General features: G+C 28.0%; 1 protein-coding gene and 1 long non-coding RNA gene across 2 annotated transcripts; both read right to left on the bottom strand.

Annotated features, from left to right (window-relative positions):
* Nucleotides 1-4,677: 4,677 nt before the first annotated feature.
* Nucleotides 4,678-16,190, bottom strand: LOC110628128 (serine/arginine-rich splicing factor SR45a). The gene is made up of 6 exons (XM_021774635.2): nt 16,033-16,190; nt 15,223-15,329; nt 15,031-15,139; nt 14,720-14,869; nt 5,626-5,689; nt 4,678-5,536 (listed from the first exon to the last, which is right to left on the bottom strand). Exons 1-6 carry the CDS (start codon nt 16,033-16,035, stop codon nt 4,857-4,859), a joined length of 1,113 nt encoding a protein of 370 aa, XP_021630327.1. The 5' UTR covers nt 16,036-16,190; the 3' UTR covers nt 4,678-4,856.
* On the bottom strand, nt 5,728-6,308 carry LOC122721354. Its single transcript, XR_006347987.1, has 2 exons — nt 6,166-6,308; nt 5,728-6,014 (listed from the first exon to the last, which is right to left on the bottom strand). It is a non-coding gene; the product is annotated as an uncharacterized LOC122721354 (long non-coding RNA).
* Nucleotides 16,191-17,399: the final 1,209 nt, after the last annotated feature.

The raw sequence follows: 17,399 nt of genomic DNA, 5'->3' as shown, positions 1-17,399 counted from the left end.
AACTTCAGTATGAATCTTGGTCTCGCAACCCTCCCTCCAAAAATTTGCAGTAATTTCAATATTCATGAAGCTCCACTTTGCCTCAGCTTATCTCAATCTAGATTCCAATGTCGAAAGAGATGATATCTCTCAGTGCATGCATTCCTCAACTTCTGTTGTTGTTGACCGAAAGGTCTGCGAGTTCTATTGCCTCATCTTAGACTCTAAATTGGATATCTCTCGTGGATTGGTAGAGCTCCAATACTGGAAGGAACAAATTTGAAATTTTTTATTTAATTATTTAAGGACTAGGATTTATCATTCGAACAGTTCCAAAGGAACCATGGGTTGTAGCAGGTTGGTTCTCCTGAGAATTGCCTGTTTGTTAAGGTTAGTAAGTTTGGATACAGGTTTAACTTTTTTTTTTTTTTTTCGATTATGGGTTTTAAATTTAGACAGGTAATTTTTTTTTTTTTTATCAATTATGAGTTTTAAATTTAGACATGCGTTACATAGAAAATATCACATCATATTTTTTTTCTTAGACAGTTGGCGAAAGAGATACACATAATCACATGTATTTAAGTTTGTAGCAGACTATATTTATAATTAATGATTTTAAGGAGTTTAGATGTCTTTATGAGATTTATTTATGTATGAGATAAATAAAAATGATATAATTTAGGTGACTAAGTTATTTATATATTTGGCTTTATTTTTTTAAATTAAAAGCAGTTTTTTAATTTTTATTATTTAAAAATTATTTTCTAAAAATTATTTATATAAAATTAAGTTTATAAAATTTTATATAAAAATAAGTAATAATATATTTTTTAAATATAATATAAATAGTTATGCATAAAAAATTTATTAATTAATCTTTTAATTTTAAAAAATAAATTAAAATATTTTTAAAATTTTAAAAATTTACTAACTAATTTATTCATTAATTTTTGTTGTTGAGTGTTGAAAAATAAAAAATTATTATTTAATTTTTTTAATATTGGAAAACTCACTAATTTATTAATTAATTTTAAAAAATATATTAAAGCGTTCTTAAAATTTTAAAAAATATACTAATTAATTTTTTCTCTAATTTAAATTATCAAGGGTATAAAGAATTTAAAATGTTCTCGATATACAAAAAAATTAGTTAATAGATATTTTTATAAAATTGATTTAAATTCTCGATATACGAAAAAACTAGTTTATAGATGTTTTTATAAAATTAAAAAATCAATTAATAAATTTTTTGTACTAAATAATAAAATATTTAATGACTAAACTAGCAAATCACTAATTAGTATATTTTTTAGTATTTGAAAAATATTTTAATGTATTTTTTAAAATCGAGAAATCAATTAATAAATTTTTTATAATATAGAGATTAAATAATATATTTTTCTTATAAAAAGTTTAAAATATATTCAATATAGAGATAATAATTGATAGACATTTTTACAAAATTAAAAAATCAACTAACTATTTTTTTTATATTATAAGGATTAAATAATTAAAAACTTAACAATTATAATTAATAGAAAGACTATTTAGCAGATTTTTAAAATTTTAAGGATATTTTGATATATTTTTTAAAATTAAAAAGTTAATTAATAAGTTTGTTCATATTATAAAAACTAAATAATAAATTTTTTCACAAAAATTTAAAATATGTTCAATATGGGAAAATAATTGATAGATATATTTACAAAACTAAAACATTCAATTAATAAGTTTTTACATATTATAAGAATTAAAAAATAAAAAATTTAATAATTAAAATTTAAAAAAAAATTAATTAATAAATTTTTAAAATGATGTTTTAATATTTTTTAAAAATTAAGAAATTAATTAATGAGTCTGCTTATATTTGAGAAACTAAATAATAATTTTTTATAATAATAAAATAAAAATATATGTTATAAATTAAGAATATATATTATTTTTTAAAAAGAAAAAATTTAATTGATGGAAATGAAATTTTGAAATTGTTAATGATAATTTGATAAAAATTAAAAAGAAATAATGGTTTGATAGTATATATAATAAGATTAATATTTGTAGTTTTTGATTTTTAGTTTTTTATTTTAGAAATATTTTTTAATAAGGAGTAAAAATAAAAATGTAATATTAACAATTGAATAAATTTTTTTATTTTTTTATCAAATAAAAAATAAAAAAAATTATAATAAAAATAAATACACCCAAGTGTCTGTTCGGTAACACAACATATTTTTAATTTTTAATTTTTTAAAAACAAAAAATTATCAGAAGATTTTTATTATTTATTTTTTATAAATTTTGTTTGAATGAAATGAGTATGAAAGCAATAAGATTGTGGTCTTAAAATTTTTGCCACAACAACAATTTTATTTAAATAATTTTATCAAATAATTTGATTGAATAATTATAATAATAAGTTATAATCTCTCTTTAAAATAACCCTACATAATCAAAATAAAGATCTAAGATCTAATTATGAAAGAAATTTTGTTAGAAATATTCTGATTTAAATAAATAAACAAAGAGATATTAAAAGAAATTATAGAGTAATTGAAATAACATGTTAGATGTAAATTGAAGAAAATAAAATAAAATAGAGAAAGTGAAATTCATTTTTGTGGTTTTGTATTAACTTTTGAGATGTTGAAATTCCATTTCCAACATCCAAACCCCAATCCCCAATCCTCAATTACCATCTCCAATTTCCATTTCAAGAAAAAATAAAAACAACAATGTAGCTTCCAAACGTACATGTTTTTAGTTTTTGTTTTAATAAAAAAACAAATAAAACATAAAACAATAACTTTTCCCAACGCAGGCCTAAGATTTCCATCTCCACTCAAAACTAATGAGATCCAAGAGTTTGTTTGGAGATGGAAGTCAAAATATCGTTACCGACCATCATAGAAGAAAAATTAGTAGCTGACTTTTAGCTTTTTCATGGAAATCTAATTCAGAGTGGGATCATCATCAACGGCTATGGAGGAGATCTAGAAAATTCAAGCTGTGGATTTAGTGATGGGAGGTTGATAACGAGGAGTTAATTTTGGAGGATTTGCAAAGAAAGCATGTGAAAGCGAAAAAAGAAACGATGAAGTAGCCACGGCAGTTGATTGAAGAATGGAGGTTCATTTTGAAACGTTTAAGAGATTGATAATTTAATGAATACTTCAAACAAAATAGAGTCAATAGCAAATTTGTAAAACATCTATTACACAATATATATATATATATATAGTTTACGGTTTTTATATTCATATTTTAATCTTAAAATTTAAATAATAGACTTAAATTTACACATATTCCTTAATTTTAATCATTAATTTTAATTAAAAAAAATTTTTAAATTGACATAAAATTATGTAAATTATATTAAAGAACTCATTGAATAAAAAAATCAAACATTTATATTCATAATTAAAATTTTAAATTTTAAATAATAATAATTTTTAAATTTGAATGATTAAAAAAACTAAATTGAATATGAAAAAATTAAATACAAATTACTATATAATTTTTAAAATTTTATATTAATAAAATATATATTTTTTAATTCAAATTTTATTTAAAAAGAAAATTTATTTTATATTAATCATAATTAGGATTATTTATATTATATTAAATAAATATTTATTACAAATAAATTTTCATTCATAAATATCAAATAAATGAAGTATTTTAATATATAAAAAATTATATTTTATATTAGTAATATTAACTAAATTGAAATAATATATATTTGAGTTTATAATTTTTTTTACATTTTAAATTTTATATTAATTTATAATATATATATATATATATAAGTGCAAAGTAAATAATAAAACTGATAATAAGAATATAATTAAAATAAAAATATATATTTTAAAATTTATTTTATTAATTAAATAAAACGGTAGAAATTATATTATAGTTTATTATGATTTTTTTAATTTTTATATTTAATTTAATTTTATTATCAAAACTTAGAAGTTTGAATATAAAAATAAATTAATATAAAAATTAATATTTTTAATCCAGTAGACCTTAAAATAATAAACTAGCTGACATGGAGATTAACAAAATTTACAAATAGTTAACATTGAAGCAACTATGAAAACTTGAATTTATTTATAAACATGAAAATTTGTAAACCAGCCATTTGTCAACTATTTCTTGACTTTTTTCCTCGTAATATTTGGAGAAACAAAAAGTAGCGCCGTTGTTTTGTCCCTTCTTCCTTCCTTTTTTCTTTTTTCCCGTAAATCCTCAATTTTCTTTCTTCCTTTTTCTTTTTTCCCGTAAATCCTCAATTTTCTTTCTTCCTTTTTTCCCCAGGGAACCCCCTTCGACCTATCTATTTTAATTTTATTGACATAGCGCACTTACTTCGTACCCCCGGGAGTCTATTTCCAGCCGTCAGCTGACCCTCACCAATCAAAATTTAAACAATTTTTTGTTCTCCATTCATACAAGTAAACAGCTGTCAGTCCACCTAAAATCTTGTTCACTCAAATTTTAACCCTCCACTCCAACTTAAATTTCAACTTTTTTGGTCCTTGATTTATAGAATTAGGAGCGGGGGAGCGGGACATCCTACGCAAGAAACAGCCACCGAATCAGTTCAATCTAGGGCAACTTGAAGAACCCTTGCCTCTCAGGGCCGTTGGTACTTCAAAACCATTACCAACCATTCACAACCAAACCAAGACACCATTAAAGCAACAACTGCCAAGCATTAACCCCTGCTATTAATAAATAAAAGGTACAGCTACTTTTAACAATAAAAAAAACCCTCCAATGTACAGCAAACCGTTTGTCATGCGGGGACTATAACACCTAACGAGGATGGCCGCTTATCCTATAGAGCCACCATCTGCACACTATTCTACTTTTCAAGATGATGGCGAAGCAGACCTAGGGGTAACAGATCTAGAAACAGATCTGGAAATAGGACTCGCACTTGCGCTCCTAGAGTACGAGCCACCGTGAGATAGACTCCTAGATTTCTTCCTACCCCTTGGGGAAACACTCCTAGAGTAACTCCTCCTTGAGCTCTTCCTGACCCTTCGGGAAGGGCTTCGAGAGTAACTCCTCAAGCTTCTTTTTGATATTGGAGAAAAGCTACGTGAATAGCTCCTTCTTGAGCTCTTCCTCGGGGAAATGCTGCTCGAGTAGCTCCTTGGGGAAATACTGCTCGAGTAGCTCCTCATCGAGCCTCTCCTCCTCTGTGGGGTAGGGCTACGGGAGATCGAGTGATAATGGTGTCTTCCATAGTATCTGTAATCTGGCAAGTGATATCTAGAATCATAAGGTGAGTGTGACCGATCTCGCCTACTTGCAGGGGACCTACTGTAAGTAGACCTGGAGTATGATTGGCGACGGCTGTAGTAGTATGATGAATATGACCTGTGACGGTAACAAGGAGAGTAGGATCGATGCCGGCTGTAGCGACGAGAATATGACCTGCTCCTACTGCGTTCAGATGAATAGTACCGTGACCGACTCCTGCTCCTCTGATAAGGAGAGTAGCTGGGAGATCGACGGGGAGAATAACTTGGAGTCCATCGTCGCACTGCAACAAAAGGTCAAGAAAATAAATTAGAGAGAGATACATAAAAGCCAAAACTAAACACAAATTAAGATATAATGTGGGATCCTTGCCTCGAATAGTTCTTAAGCCCAAATACCTTCCAGGAGTAGGAGTCCGTCCTCTCCGCCTCTTAGCCTAAGATGAATTGAGAAAGTTAGTTCATGGAAATACAAAACAACTGTAATAGAAAGATGTTAATAAAATTTACTCCTTTCCAATGTATACATCCATCCCTATGTATTAAGAGAGTAAAACATTCATAACAAATGAAGTGATAACAAAATTGGTATGAGATATAACTTAAGCAGCACAATATTTAATTGCTAAAAAAAGGAGAGAAATGCAGGGCATACAACCCTAACAGTCTGAAACTTCTTGGTGTGTTTGATTTGTTTGTTTAGTTGTGGTAAGAACTTTGGAGATTGATGAAGAGCTGCTACACACAGCTAACCTGCTGAAGCTTCAAGTGGAAAGAAGCAAACAACTTTCAAACTCATAAGAACTAATAGCAAACCATCTAGAATTCTTCACACAAATTTAAGCAGTACAAATTAACCAAGATCCAATAAACTTGAGTTGGTCACCGTAAACAAAATAAGTGAAGCTTTTACCTTCTCCACCGTGATGACACGGCCTTCAAGAACAGATCGGTTCAAATACTTAATACATCGATCAGCCTCATCAACGTTGGACATTGTTACAAAACCAAATCCACGAGATTCTCTAGTCCATGGATCAACAACGAGATGAACATCGACCACCTGGAAAAATAAAGCCTAAGGGTAATACAAAATAAATGAAACATACTAAACCCTGTTATGAGCACTTAAACTATTAAACCATTCCTTTGAATTCAACATGAGAAACTTCTAATCTTCCCAAATTGGCCAATAAAAAATAATTCTAGTTATTTTAGGCATACCGTTCCCTCACTTGCAAAATGCTTCTCAAGGTCCCTCTTGGTGATCCGGGCTGAAAGTCCAGTCACATACAAATTATTACCAGGATTTTCCACATCACTTGAGGGGCTCCTACTTATCAAACCAAAGCAGACATGTTAAACTATGCATTGAGAGACCACAATAACGTAATCACCTGAAGACCATGGCAATACCTTGACCTGTCCCTCGACCTTGATACAGACAAAGACCTCGACACAGACCTGTATCGCTAAAACATGCGATATACGATAATACGAATACAGTAAACAGTATTTTAATTAACTATAGTAACTATAGTATAATAACATCTACAGGTATAACAATAATAAACAGTAATTTCAATTTCCATTTTCAATTAATTTTAGTCAAATGAGCAACGCAATTTCTGATGTGGAAGATCAGTCTAAAATGCAACCACAGAGCATACTTATCATGAATGCAATATTTTAATGTTGGTTAGGGTTCCTGCAACCTTATCTTGAGATCCTCAAAGATAAGTCAGAGCGGTAATCGGAGAGAGAGAGAATAGTTGCCGTCAACACGGACTTATATAGTAACAGTTGATAAAATAAAAGTATATTAAATACTGAATACAAAATACAAACTTACTTGTACTACAAATAATTATACAGAAACTGCTACAACCGAGTTGTTGTAAACTTCGGTTTCCTTACAAATTGTTGGAATATGAACTAAACTAAACTTTGAATACATAGAAAGAAATTTTGATTGTGAGAAATTTCGGTGTGTCTTCAAATGAACTGGATGCCTCCTTTTATAGACGCGGACTTCAAATTTTATCTAATTTGGTTGAGCGGTCTGGACTTCAAATGTTTATGTAATCTGACTGAGCGGTCATCTGGTAAGTGCTCTGTGGGTCCTAGGTCTTTTGTCTTTGTCGGCCACTTGTCTGCATAATGCTCTGTGGGTCCCAAACCTTTTGTTTTTGTCTGCCACTGGTCTGTGTATTGCTCGGGTCCCATCTTTGTCTGCTGTGTCACTTCTTTTGTCGTTGTCGGCTGAGTCATGTTTGTCTTTGTCTGCTGAATCAGAATGTAGGTCCATTGTGGGTCCTACATCTCTACTTGTGTGAAAAAATCATCATTCTCATTAGACAAATCTACTGGTGAGGGTGATGTCGTGGAGCTCCTTGTTTCTTTGAGTTCTTCAAGTAATTTTTCATATTCTTGTTCAGAAGTACAAGCAGCCATTTGTGACATGATTTGTTGTTTTCTGGCTAAAAATATTTCTTGCTTGGTTATGGAGGATGGGCTTGGGCTTTTACAATATTGTGGATAGGTTATAAAAAATTGTTCTATGGCTGTGGGGCCACAGGCTTGAAGGTCTGTTTTGGTCCACCATTTGATTTTGAATTTTCGAATAAGCACAGGTATCTGGAAATTATCAATAGTTTAGTCTTTAATCTGATATTCAATCATAAAGATCCATGGTATATGGAAATAGTGGGAATATATGAGCCATTTGGGAGAACAAATAATGGTGTCTGGTAATTTATTTTTCTCAAAAAATTGGTTTTGTGCAGTTTGGATTTGGTCAGGAATAATGTTTTCATTGAGTCCAAATTTATTCCACCATTGGTGAAACCAAAAAGGTATAGGATATGTAAAATTGTCAGAAATATAGAAAAAGAAAGAAATAGATAATTGGTCATTCTGCTTTAGGAAGGCTCTTTCCCAAGCATTCTGGTAATCATAGTAATTATATTTTGTATTTTGTTCATTGGTCAAAGTAAATTCTTTTGTGCGATGGGGCTCTTGTCCCCACTCAGTAAGAGTCCATACCTTTAACAGTCTGACCTTGCAGTATCTGATTTTATTATGGATTTGAGGGTCATAATTGTTTTGAATCAGAATAGAATTGGTATGAATGAGAATGGCTTCATAATATGATTGGGATTTTTGGAAATTGTCTGGTATGTAGTAATGAGTTTTTGGAAAAATGGATTCACAAAGTTGGTAAACATTTAAATTGGGATTTTGGGCCCAATATTCTGGTTCTATAGTGATAATATGGTCTTCAATGGGTTTATATTTATATTGGGCTGGATCTATTTAGTTTGAAGAAGATGGGCTTAAAGAGGCTATTGGATTTGGAGAAGATGGTCCTGTGACTATTTGTTTAAAAGTAGAAGGGGGTATTGGTTCTGTTTGTAATGGGCTAAATCTATTTAGTGAAGTGAAATTAGGCCTTGGTGATCTGGGCCTTGGATATTTTGGTTGTGTAATAAGAGCACTTGATATATGACCTATTGGTCTATTTATAATACTAGTAGTATTAGTATACAATGGTCTAGGAACAGATAACTGTCCTGTAATATTTTGTCCAGAAGAGCGACTTTGTATAGGACTATGTCCTGAAGTAAATAATTGTAATTTGATCAAATTTGTCTTAGAAATATTGGTCTGTGATCTCAAAGAGATCTTTTCCACTTTTTTGCCTTTGTCAGTCATCTTCCCTGCAAAAATTCTCTGGTTAAAAAATCTGCAATAGAATTGTCAGTTCCTTTAATATGTACAATATCAAAGTCAAATATGGATAAAAAGGCTTGCCATCGTGCAAAAATATGTTTAGCCGCTAAATTTTTTACATCTTTGGTTAATACATCTTTGGCAGCTTTACAATCTACTCTAATAGTGAATTTTTGGTTTAATAAGTCACTTTGGAATTTTGTAACACATAAAACTATTGCTAAAATTTCTTATTTAATTGTGAAATATTTCTCTTGTGTTGGATTCCATATTCCAGAGTAATATCTTATAATATAATGTTTGTTATTTATATGTTGTTTAAGAATTCCACCATAACTTTGGTCAGATGCATCAGTTTCAACTATTTTTGGATAATTTGGATTACAAATATTTAAACATGGTAAATTTTTAACATATTTTTTAATTTCTTGAATTATTTTTGTGTGTTCTTCAGTCCAAGGTTTAGGATTTGTTTTTAATCTATTATATAATGGTTTGCAAAATATTCTTAAATTTGGATAAAAATCAGAAATATAATTTAATGATCCTAAAAATCTTTGTAATTGATTTTTATCTTTTATTACATCAGGAAATTTGTCTGCAAATTCAATGCTTCTATTTATTGGTATAATCGTATTTTGAAAAATCTCATGACCTAAAAATCTAATTTTTGTTTGAAATATTTTCATTTTTGGTTTAGATAACACCAATCCATTTCTTTTTATTGTCTTATAAAAAATTTGTAAATGTCTAATATGTTGGGAGATATCTTGACTAAATACTAAAACATCATCTATATATGTTATTATAAAATCATATGGTGTAAAAATGTCGTTCATAATCTTTTGAAATTCACTTGGTGCATTTTTTAATCCAAATAGCATTATGTTCCATTCATATTGTCCAAAAGGTACAGTAAATGCAGTTTTGTATTTATCCTTTTCATCTATTTGTACTTGCCAAAAACCTGATTTCATGTCAAATTTAGAAAAAATTTCAGCTTTGTACAATCTATTTAAGAGATCTTGTTTATTTGGTATTGGATATCTAATCCATCTCAAAACTTTATTTAATGGTTTATAATTTATTACTAATCTTGGTGCACCTCTTTCTATCTCAGCATTTTTTATAACATAGAAAGCTGCACATGACCATGGTGATTTACTAGTCTAATTAAATTTTTTGTTAATAGGTCTTGAATTTCTTTTTTACAAAATTCTAACATTTCTTGGTTCATTTGGATAGGTCTGGCTTTTGTAGGAATATCTTGTTCTTTAAAATCTGGTTCATATGGTAGAGTAACAATGTGTTGTTTCCTATTCCAAAAAGCAGTTGGTAAATCTGAACATAAATCTTTTTCAAATTGTTCTTGAATTTCTTTTATTTGTTGTTTCTTTAATTGTTCTTCTATTTTTACAGAATGTAAATCTTCTTTTAAAAATTTAATTTGATTCTCTATATTATTTATTTTACTTATACTTTTTTGTTGGAATAAATTTACATCATGGTAATTAATTGGTGATATAAATTTAAAAATAATATCTTGTCCTAATACATTAGTTTCTAATCCTAATTGTGTAACTTTAAAAGGATATAACATTTGTAAGAAAAGATTTCCTAATATGATTTGTGTATTAAGATTTTTTATTAACATAAAACTAGTTTTAAAGCAGATGCCATTGTTGCAAATATGTGCACTTGGTATTTTATAATCTATTTTTACTTTGGTTGAATTTGCTGCAGATAAGGTTTGTTTGGTTTTATGGAAGTATTTACTTGGAATAATTTCTTGGTCCATACAATTCATATCGGCTCCTGAGTCTAACATAGCAATGGTTTCTAACTTAAAATCTTTAATTGTTAAGGTTATTTTAACATACCATTTCTGAAATTTAATTCTAGTAATATCATTAAATTTTAATTCTTTGTCACTTTCATTATCTGACGTAATTTCCTCTATTTTCTCTTTGTGTTTTACATTTTGATTTCTTTCTAATTGATCACATCTTAATTTTAATTGTCTTACTTCTAATTTTAATTGTTTAATTTCTGATTGCAAATCTACAGAAGAAATTGTTGTTACTGGTTTCTTATGTTTAAACATTTGCTCTATATCTTCAAATTTTGTTGGTGGTTCCATTTCTTGTTTTATTTCTTCATTAATTAATTTTGTTAATTTTTTAAAAAATTTTCTTTTAATATTCGAATCCTGTACTTGTTCTATCTGTTCTAATACTTGATTATATTCTGTTAAAACATTTATTTTAGTATTACAATTACATATTTCTCCTTTACAATTATGGTCACTATCTGAGTTGTTTATTGAATTAGAAGAATGATCACTACTATAATCATCATATAATTCTGAAGAAGATAAGCTGATTTGGTCTATTTTATCTAATAATTGGTCAATATTGTCTATCTTCAATTCTAATCCTAACTCATGTATTTTCTTTCTAGCAGGACATTCTTTAGCATAGTGTCCTCTTTGATTACATAAATAACATGTTATATTATCTTTATTATTTGTTCTTTTATAATTATTTTTCTTGTTATAAGTTTTCCTCTTTTATCTATATATTTGTTATGTTTGTTATTATAATTTTTCTTTGGATAATTATACTTTTTGTAAATTTTATCTGTTTTAAAAGGTTTGTATTTTTTATGTTTTTTCCGTTTTATGGTTCCAAAACCAAATTGTTCACACCAATTTCCTAATTCTTTTCTAGATTGTTTATTTTTTAATTTTAATTTATTTTGTAATTTCATGTCTCTACATAATCTTATTCCTGTTAAATTCACACATGTTATTAAATCACCGTAAGTTAAATCATCATATGCAATGTGTCCAAACTTTTGTTCAATTGTTTCTTTAACTTTTGTTGAAAATAGTCTTGTAATCCTGTTAGAAATTTTTCTTTCCAATGGTAAGCATTTGGGTCTGCTAATGCATAAACTCTTTTTAAGAAATTGTCTTTGTACCATCTAAAATTTTCTAATTTTCTACATTTAAGGTTTTGTAAGATTTCACTATTTCTTTCTGTATATAAATCTAAATCTCCTATGAAATGTGATATAATGTTGTAAACTAAATATGCTAAAACAAAAGATTGTTGTTGTCCAGTTGCTGGGTCAGTAACTAATTCCCCTGTTGTTGTATTAATTCGTCTAGCTGATAAAATATTTTCTTTTATTTCATTACTCAATAACTTATCCCACCATGTCCTTAGTTCACCTGTGAATCCTAATATTATGTTTTCAGCTGCTTCTTTTTCAATAATTCCTACTCTTTATTTATATATATTTCCTACAATTACTATTTCTTTTGTAATTTGTATTATCTCTACTTCTGATCTTTCGTCTATATTCCATTCATATATATTTTTTGCATTGTATTGGTTTTTGTTTTCTATCTAAAATTTTTAAATCATCTGGTTTGGTATCATATTGTCTTTCTATAGTATTTAAAGGAATGTTATCATTTTGGTTAGAGTCTGATATTTCTAAAGGATTGTATATTGTTTCAACGTCTAACGAAGAAGTTTCATTATACTCAGTTAGAATAGTAATTTTTCTTTTATCTTTACTAGTACTTTCTTCTTTTATATTATTTTGGGATTGTAATGGTTCTTCTATTTTAATACCTCCTGAGATACTAGTTTTTGGAGATGTGTTTTGTTCATTTATTATTTTTTGTAATAATTTTGACATATCACTTAATTCTGTTTTTTGGATTTATTGTTATGTCTATAGGATTTTGTGAGGGTGGTATCATTTTTGTAAAGGGTTTATTTATTTGTTTTTTAGCAGGATCTATACTATATGGTTACGCATTAGTATATCTTTGAGATGTATATGTAGTATTTGGTTTATACTCTATGGGAGATGGTGTCTTTGGTATTTCAATATGATCTATGTCTGTTATAGCTTCATGGTTTTGTTCTACTTTTTCTTCTATTCTGTCTAACTGTTGTCCTAATAAATGTAATGTTACATTGGTCCAATTATTTTGTAAACAAATATCTTTTATTTCACTATTTTGTATAGTTTATGTTTGCACAATTGGTTGCATCCCATTATAAACATGATCTTTTTTAAAAAATGCTCTATTCATTGGTGGCCTCTCTGATTCATAATATTGGTCACTTGGTTCTCCTATGTCATTTACTTTATTCCATTTATGTATTTTCTTTTCTAATACATTTAATCTATTTTCATGGAAATATTTTAAGTATGTAAAAAATGGTATTGTTTGTTCAACTTGTTCACAAAATTTAAAAAATTGAGTTTTAATTTTCTTTTGTTCTTTTAGAGAATATGTGTTTTTAAATATATCTCTTTTCCCCCGGTTTTTATCTGACATATAATCAGCTTGAATTTGATCTTTATCTAAAATAAAAGTATTTGTTAAAGTATTTATAGTAAATTCACTGTCTTCATACGGTTGACTAAATTGTCCTTGTCTAAAAATACCTTCTTGTATTTTGATTCCTTTTGTAGTATTTTGTGGTTTGGTTTGGTGGTCAAAGGTTTCTTCTACAGGCTTGGTTCCAGAGGTTTCTCCAAAATAAGGTGTTTGGTATTGAGGAACAGTAGATTCCTCAGATATACTTGTATCTGTTTGTATATCTATATTATGTCGTCTTCTAAAGGATTCTAATGAATGTCGAGAGGGTTGGTATATACTAGAATTGGTTTGCCTAAAGGAATTTGATCTTTTAAATTTTAATTCTACTGATCCATCATCATTTTGTATAATATAATCGATCTCTTTATTCTCTTTTGGAGGTAAACTTGGTATTGTTTTAACTGAATATTTCCAACTCTCTGGTAGACTAACATCTTTCCATTGTATAGTTTTTGGTATAGTTATATTTGCTTTTGTTTGGTCAATTTCCCAAAAAATTGTTTCTCCTGTTAATCTATTATGGTCAATAGCATTTGGACATAATCCTGTATTCATTATTCTATAATTTAATCTATAAAATACTTCATATATATGTGATCTTTGTGATCCTTTTAACATGTTGTAATTATGTGTTAAAATATCTAATGTTAATATCTTCATAATATGTGGGTCAGTTAAGGATATTGTAAAATTAGGAAAACAATTCGAATATATTGGTCCATTTGTTAAACTTGTTTCAAATAAGCCTAATAAGGAGTCTTTATAATTTATATGTCTACAATCTCTTAATGCTACATGCATACTTGTATTTAAACCTTCTACAGTTAATGGTTTGATTGCAATTTGTACTAAGCCTATATGCATAAATCTATAACCTTGGTTAATATATTTTAATATTGTCTTTTTACTTAATAGACTCATAGATTGGTTTTCAGAATATAACGGTACAACTTTTTCTTTGGTCTTAATTGCTCTAGCAGCTTTAAAATCTAATATACCTTTCTTATATATTGTTGATATAGGTGTGGTAGGTGGTTTCCAATTAGTTAATTGTTGACTATTCCAAGTACTTTCTCTAGACAGCATTGTTTTATTATTATATGTATTAATATTTAAATCGTTCATAAGTTCTTCATCTGATTGTCTGGACCTAGAAGATCTATTTCTCCTAAATATACTCATTGTAAAATCTTTAGGGTTTCAACATACACTTCCTTCTCGAAACATTTCCGCAGGACTTACACTCTCTCTGCCTAACTTACGACAATCAAGACACAGTCTAGACCCTAAAACTTTAATTTGAGTTTAAAATAAGTGAAGCTTTTACCTTCTCCACTGTGATGACACGGCCTTCAAGAACAGATCGGTTCAAATACTTAATACATCGATCAGCCTCATCAACGTTGGACATTGTTACAAAACCAAATCCACGAGATTCTCTAGTCCATGGATCAACAACGAGATGAACATCGACCACCTGGAAAAATAAAGCCTAAGGGTAATACAAAATAAATGAAACATACTAAACCCTGTTATGAGCACTTAAACTATTAAACCATTCCTTTGAATTCAACATGAGAAACTTCTAATCTTCCCAAATTGGCCAATAAAAAATAATTCTAGTTATTTTAGGCATACCGTTCCCTCACTTGCAAAATGCTTCTCAAGGTCCCTATTGGTGATCCGGGCTGAAAGTCCAGTCACATACAAATTATTACCAGGATTTTCCACATCACTTGAGGGGCTCCTGCTTATCAAACCAAAGCAGACATGTTAAACTATGCATTGAGAGACCACAATAACGTAATCACCTGAAGACCATGGCAATACCTTGACCTGTCCCTCGACCTTGATACAGACAAAGACCTCGACACAGACCTGTATCGCTTGTATGGAGAAGGAGAGGGAGAATATCTTGACCTTTTAGAGTATGACATCTGAGAAATAAGAATATAATTAAATGAGAAAAAAAAAATTACAACTAGAATGAGCAAAAACATGTATTACTCTAGGATCTATTGGTAGACACAAGAATCAATCCAAGGAGAGCCATAAAACGATAAAAACCAAAAAAGAACAGATTTCTGCTCCCTTATGATAATTAAAACCCAAAAATTGAAGTTCTCTTTGCACCCAATTTATAAATTTAATTAAATCCGACAACAAAGGCCAAGAAATTAGAACACAATCAGATCAGCACAATTTATATGTAAATTAAAAATATATATATCTTTTACAGAGAAAAGATTCAAAAGAGAGCATAATTCCCAATGATATAAGAAGAAGAAGAAGAAAAAGTTCAATAAACTGCAAAAATTTTCAATCTAAAACGCTGACCATAATTATATAAACAACAATGCTTATCAATAAAACGCACTCTTAAGAAGTAAGAACCCACAAAATAGATATTCACAATCGCTAGAAACAAATAACACAACAGAAAATTAAGAAAATTCATCAAAAACTAAAAAGAACCCAACAAATAGCCATTCAAGTTCGGTAGAAACAGAGAATTAAGAAAACTCATCTAGAACTGAAACGAGCATAACAAGGTTGGAAAAAGTTCAATCTCTGAACACCATTCGTAATACATAATTGAAAAATCAATCGAGATTGAAAATCGCAGAATTGAAAGCTTACCATGAGAAGAAAAGGGATCTACCAGTCTGTTTGTGATTTGTTGAGTGATGAGATGGGGTCTCGCGATACACTGAAATGATTTTAATTGAAGAAATAATCAGGAAGAGAGAAGCAATAATAGATTAAAGCAGAAGTTTCTGGAGAGGCGGACACCAGCGGATGTTCAAATCTCATTGAATCCTACCTTCGGGTCCGTGGCATTTTTGTCAAATCAATTAATCAACGCAAGATTCTCATTCGCTTTGCAGTTTCTAGCCTTATTATTCGGTGACTACGACCGGGCCCGGCAGCCCACGAGATTGAGCCGAAGCCCTCCATATGATTAACCCTAAACTTTATTTGAATAAAGGTAAATTATAATTTAATTTCTACAATTTAATAAATTAATATATTAATTTTTAGAAAACTATTTATTTATTAATTATAATTTTAAAATTAAAAAATTATTCTGTACAGATTTTTATTTTATTTATAATCTTTAATAATTTATCTCTCCATAATTTTATATATCTAATGATTTACTATGTATATTTTAAATATATACAACAAATTAATTAGTAAATAAATAATGTCATAATAATGATTTAAATATATATTTCATACTATAGAATAATTTATTATTTTTCAAAAATTACAAGTACTAAATCTCTAACTTTTAAATCATAAGGATAAATATATAAGTTTAATTAAATTAGAGGACTAAATTTTTCAGTAATTTTTAATTTTTTTAATTATTTAAAAGAAATATAAAGTTTTAATCATTTTAATCCATTAATTTACTTTTTTTTTTGGAAAAAATTAAAAGATTATATACTTTTTTCAAACATAAATTCAATATTTGTTTATATCATAAATAATTTCTATAGAGAAGTTTAATGGTAAATTTTTAAATAAAAAATATAATATTTTGGAAACTTACTTTAAAAAAATTATATGATGATAATTTTATAATTTATATAACTAATTGAATTTATATTATAAGAAAAAATATTTTTCATGAATTATATATGTTGAAATTCATTTTGATAAATCATATTTACTTCATTATTAGTTATAAAAAAAAAGTATTATTAGTTATGTAAGCGTTAAATATCTCATGATAGGGTAGAGCTATTGCATGTTGAGTGGTCTCAATCGATCTACTCATTTTTTAATGATTTTTAATAATTTAATTACATTAAAATTAATAAAATATAAATTCAATCAATTATGTGTGTGAATATATGTTTTTGTTTACGGTTCATCATATAAATTGATGTGATAAAAAAAATAAAATTGTGTTACAATTAGCTAAACTTATAAGAAAGAGAATGTAAGACGGAGAGTGTTCATGGCAGCCACTTTGATACTTCAGTAAATTGGAAAAT

The sequence above is a fragment of the Manihot esculenta genome, chromosome 12, assembly GCF_001659605.2.
Source record: "Manihot esculenta cultivar AM560-2 chromosome 12, M.esculenta_v8, whole genome shotgun sequence".
NCBI lineage: Eukaryota > Viridiplantae > Streptophyta > Magnoliopsida > Malpighiales > Euphorbiaceae > Manihot > Manihot esculenta.
Note: the sequence above shows the minus strand (reverse complement) of the source record. Positions and strands in the feature narration are given on the sequence as shown.

What these genes read in the sequence shown, in the direction of transcription:
- LOC110628128 (XM_021774635.2), bottom strand. An exon ending in GTGTCATCACAGTGGAGAAG is followed by an intron (nt 5,690 to 14,719) that starts GTAAAAGCTTCA and finishes AATTCATCTTAG; the next exon opens with GCTAAGAGGCGGAGAGGACG. An exon ending in GGGCTTAAGAACTATTCGAG is followed by an intron (nt 5,537 to 5,625) that starts GCAAGGATCCCA and finishes CTTTTGTTGCAG; the next exon opens with TGCGACGATGGACTCCAAGT.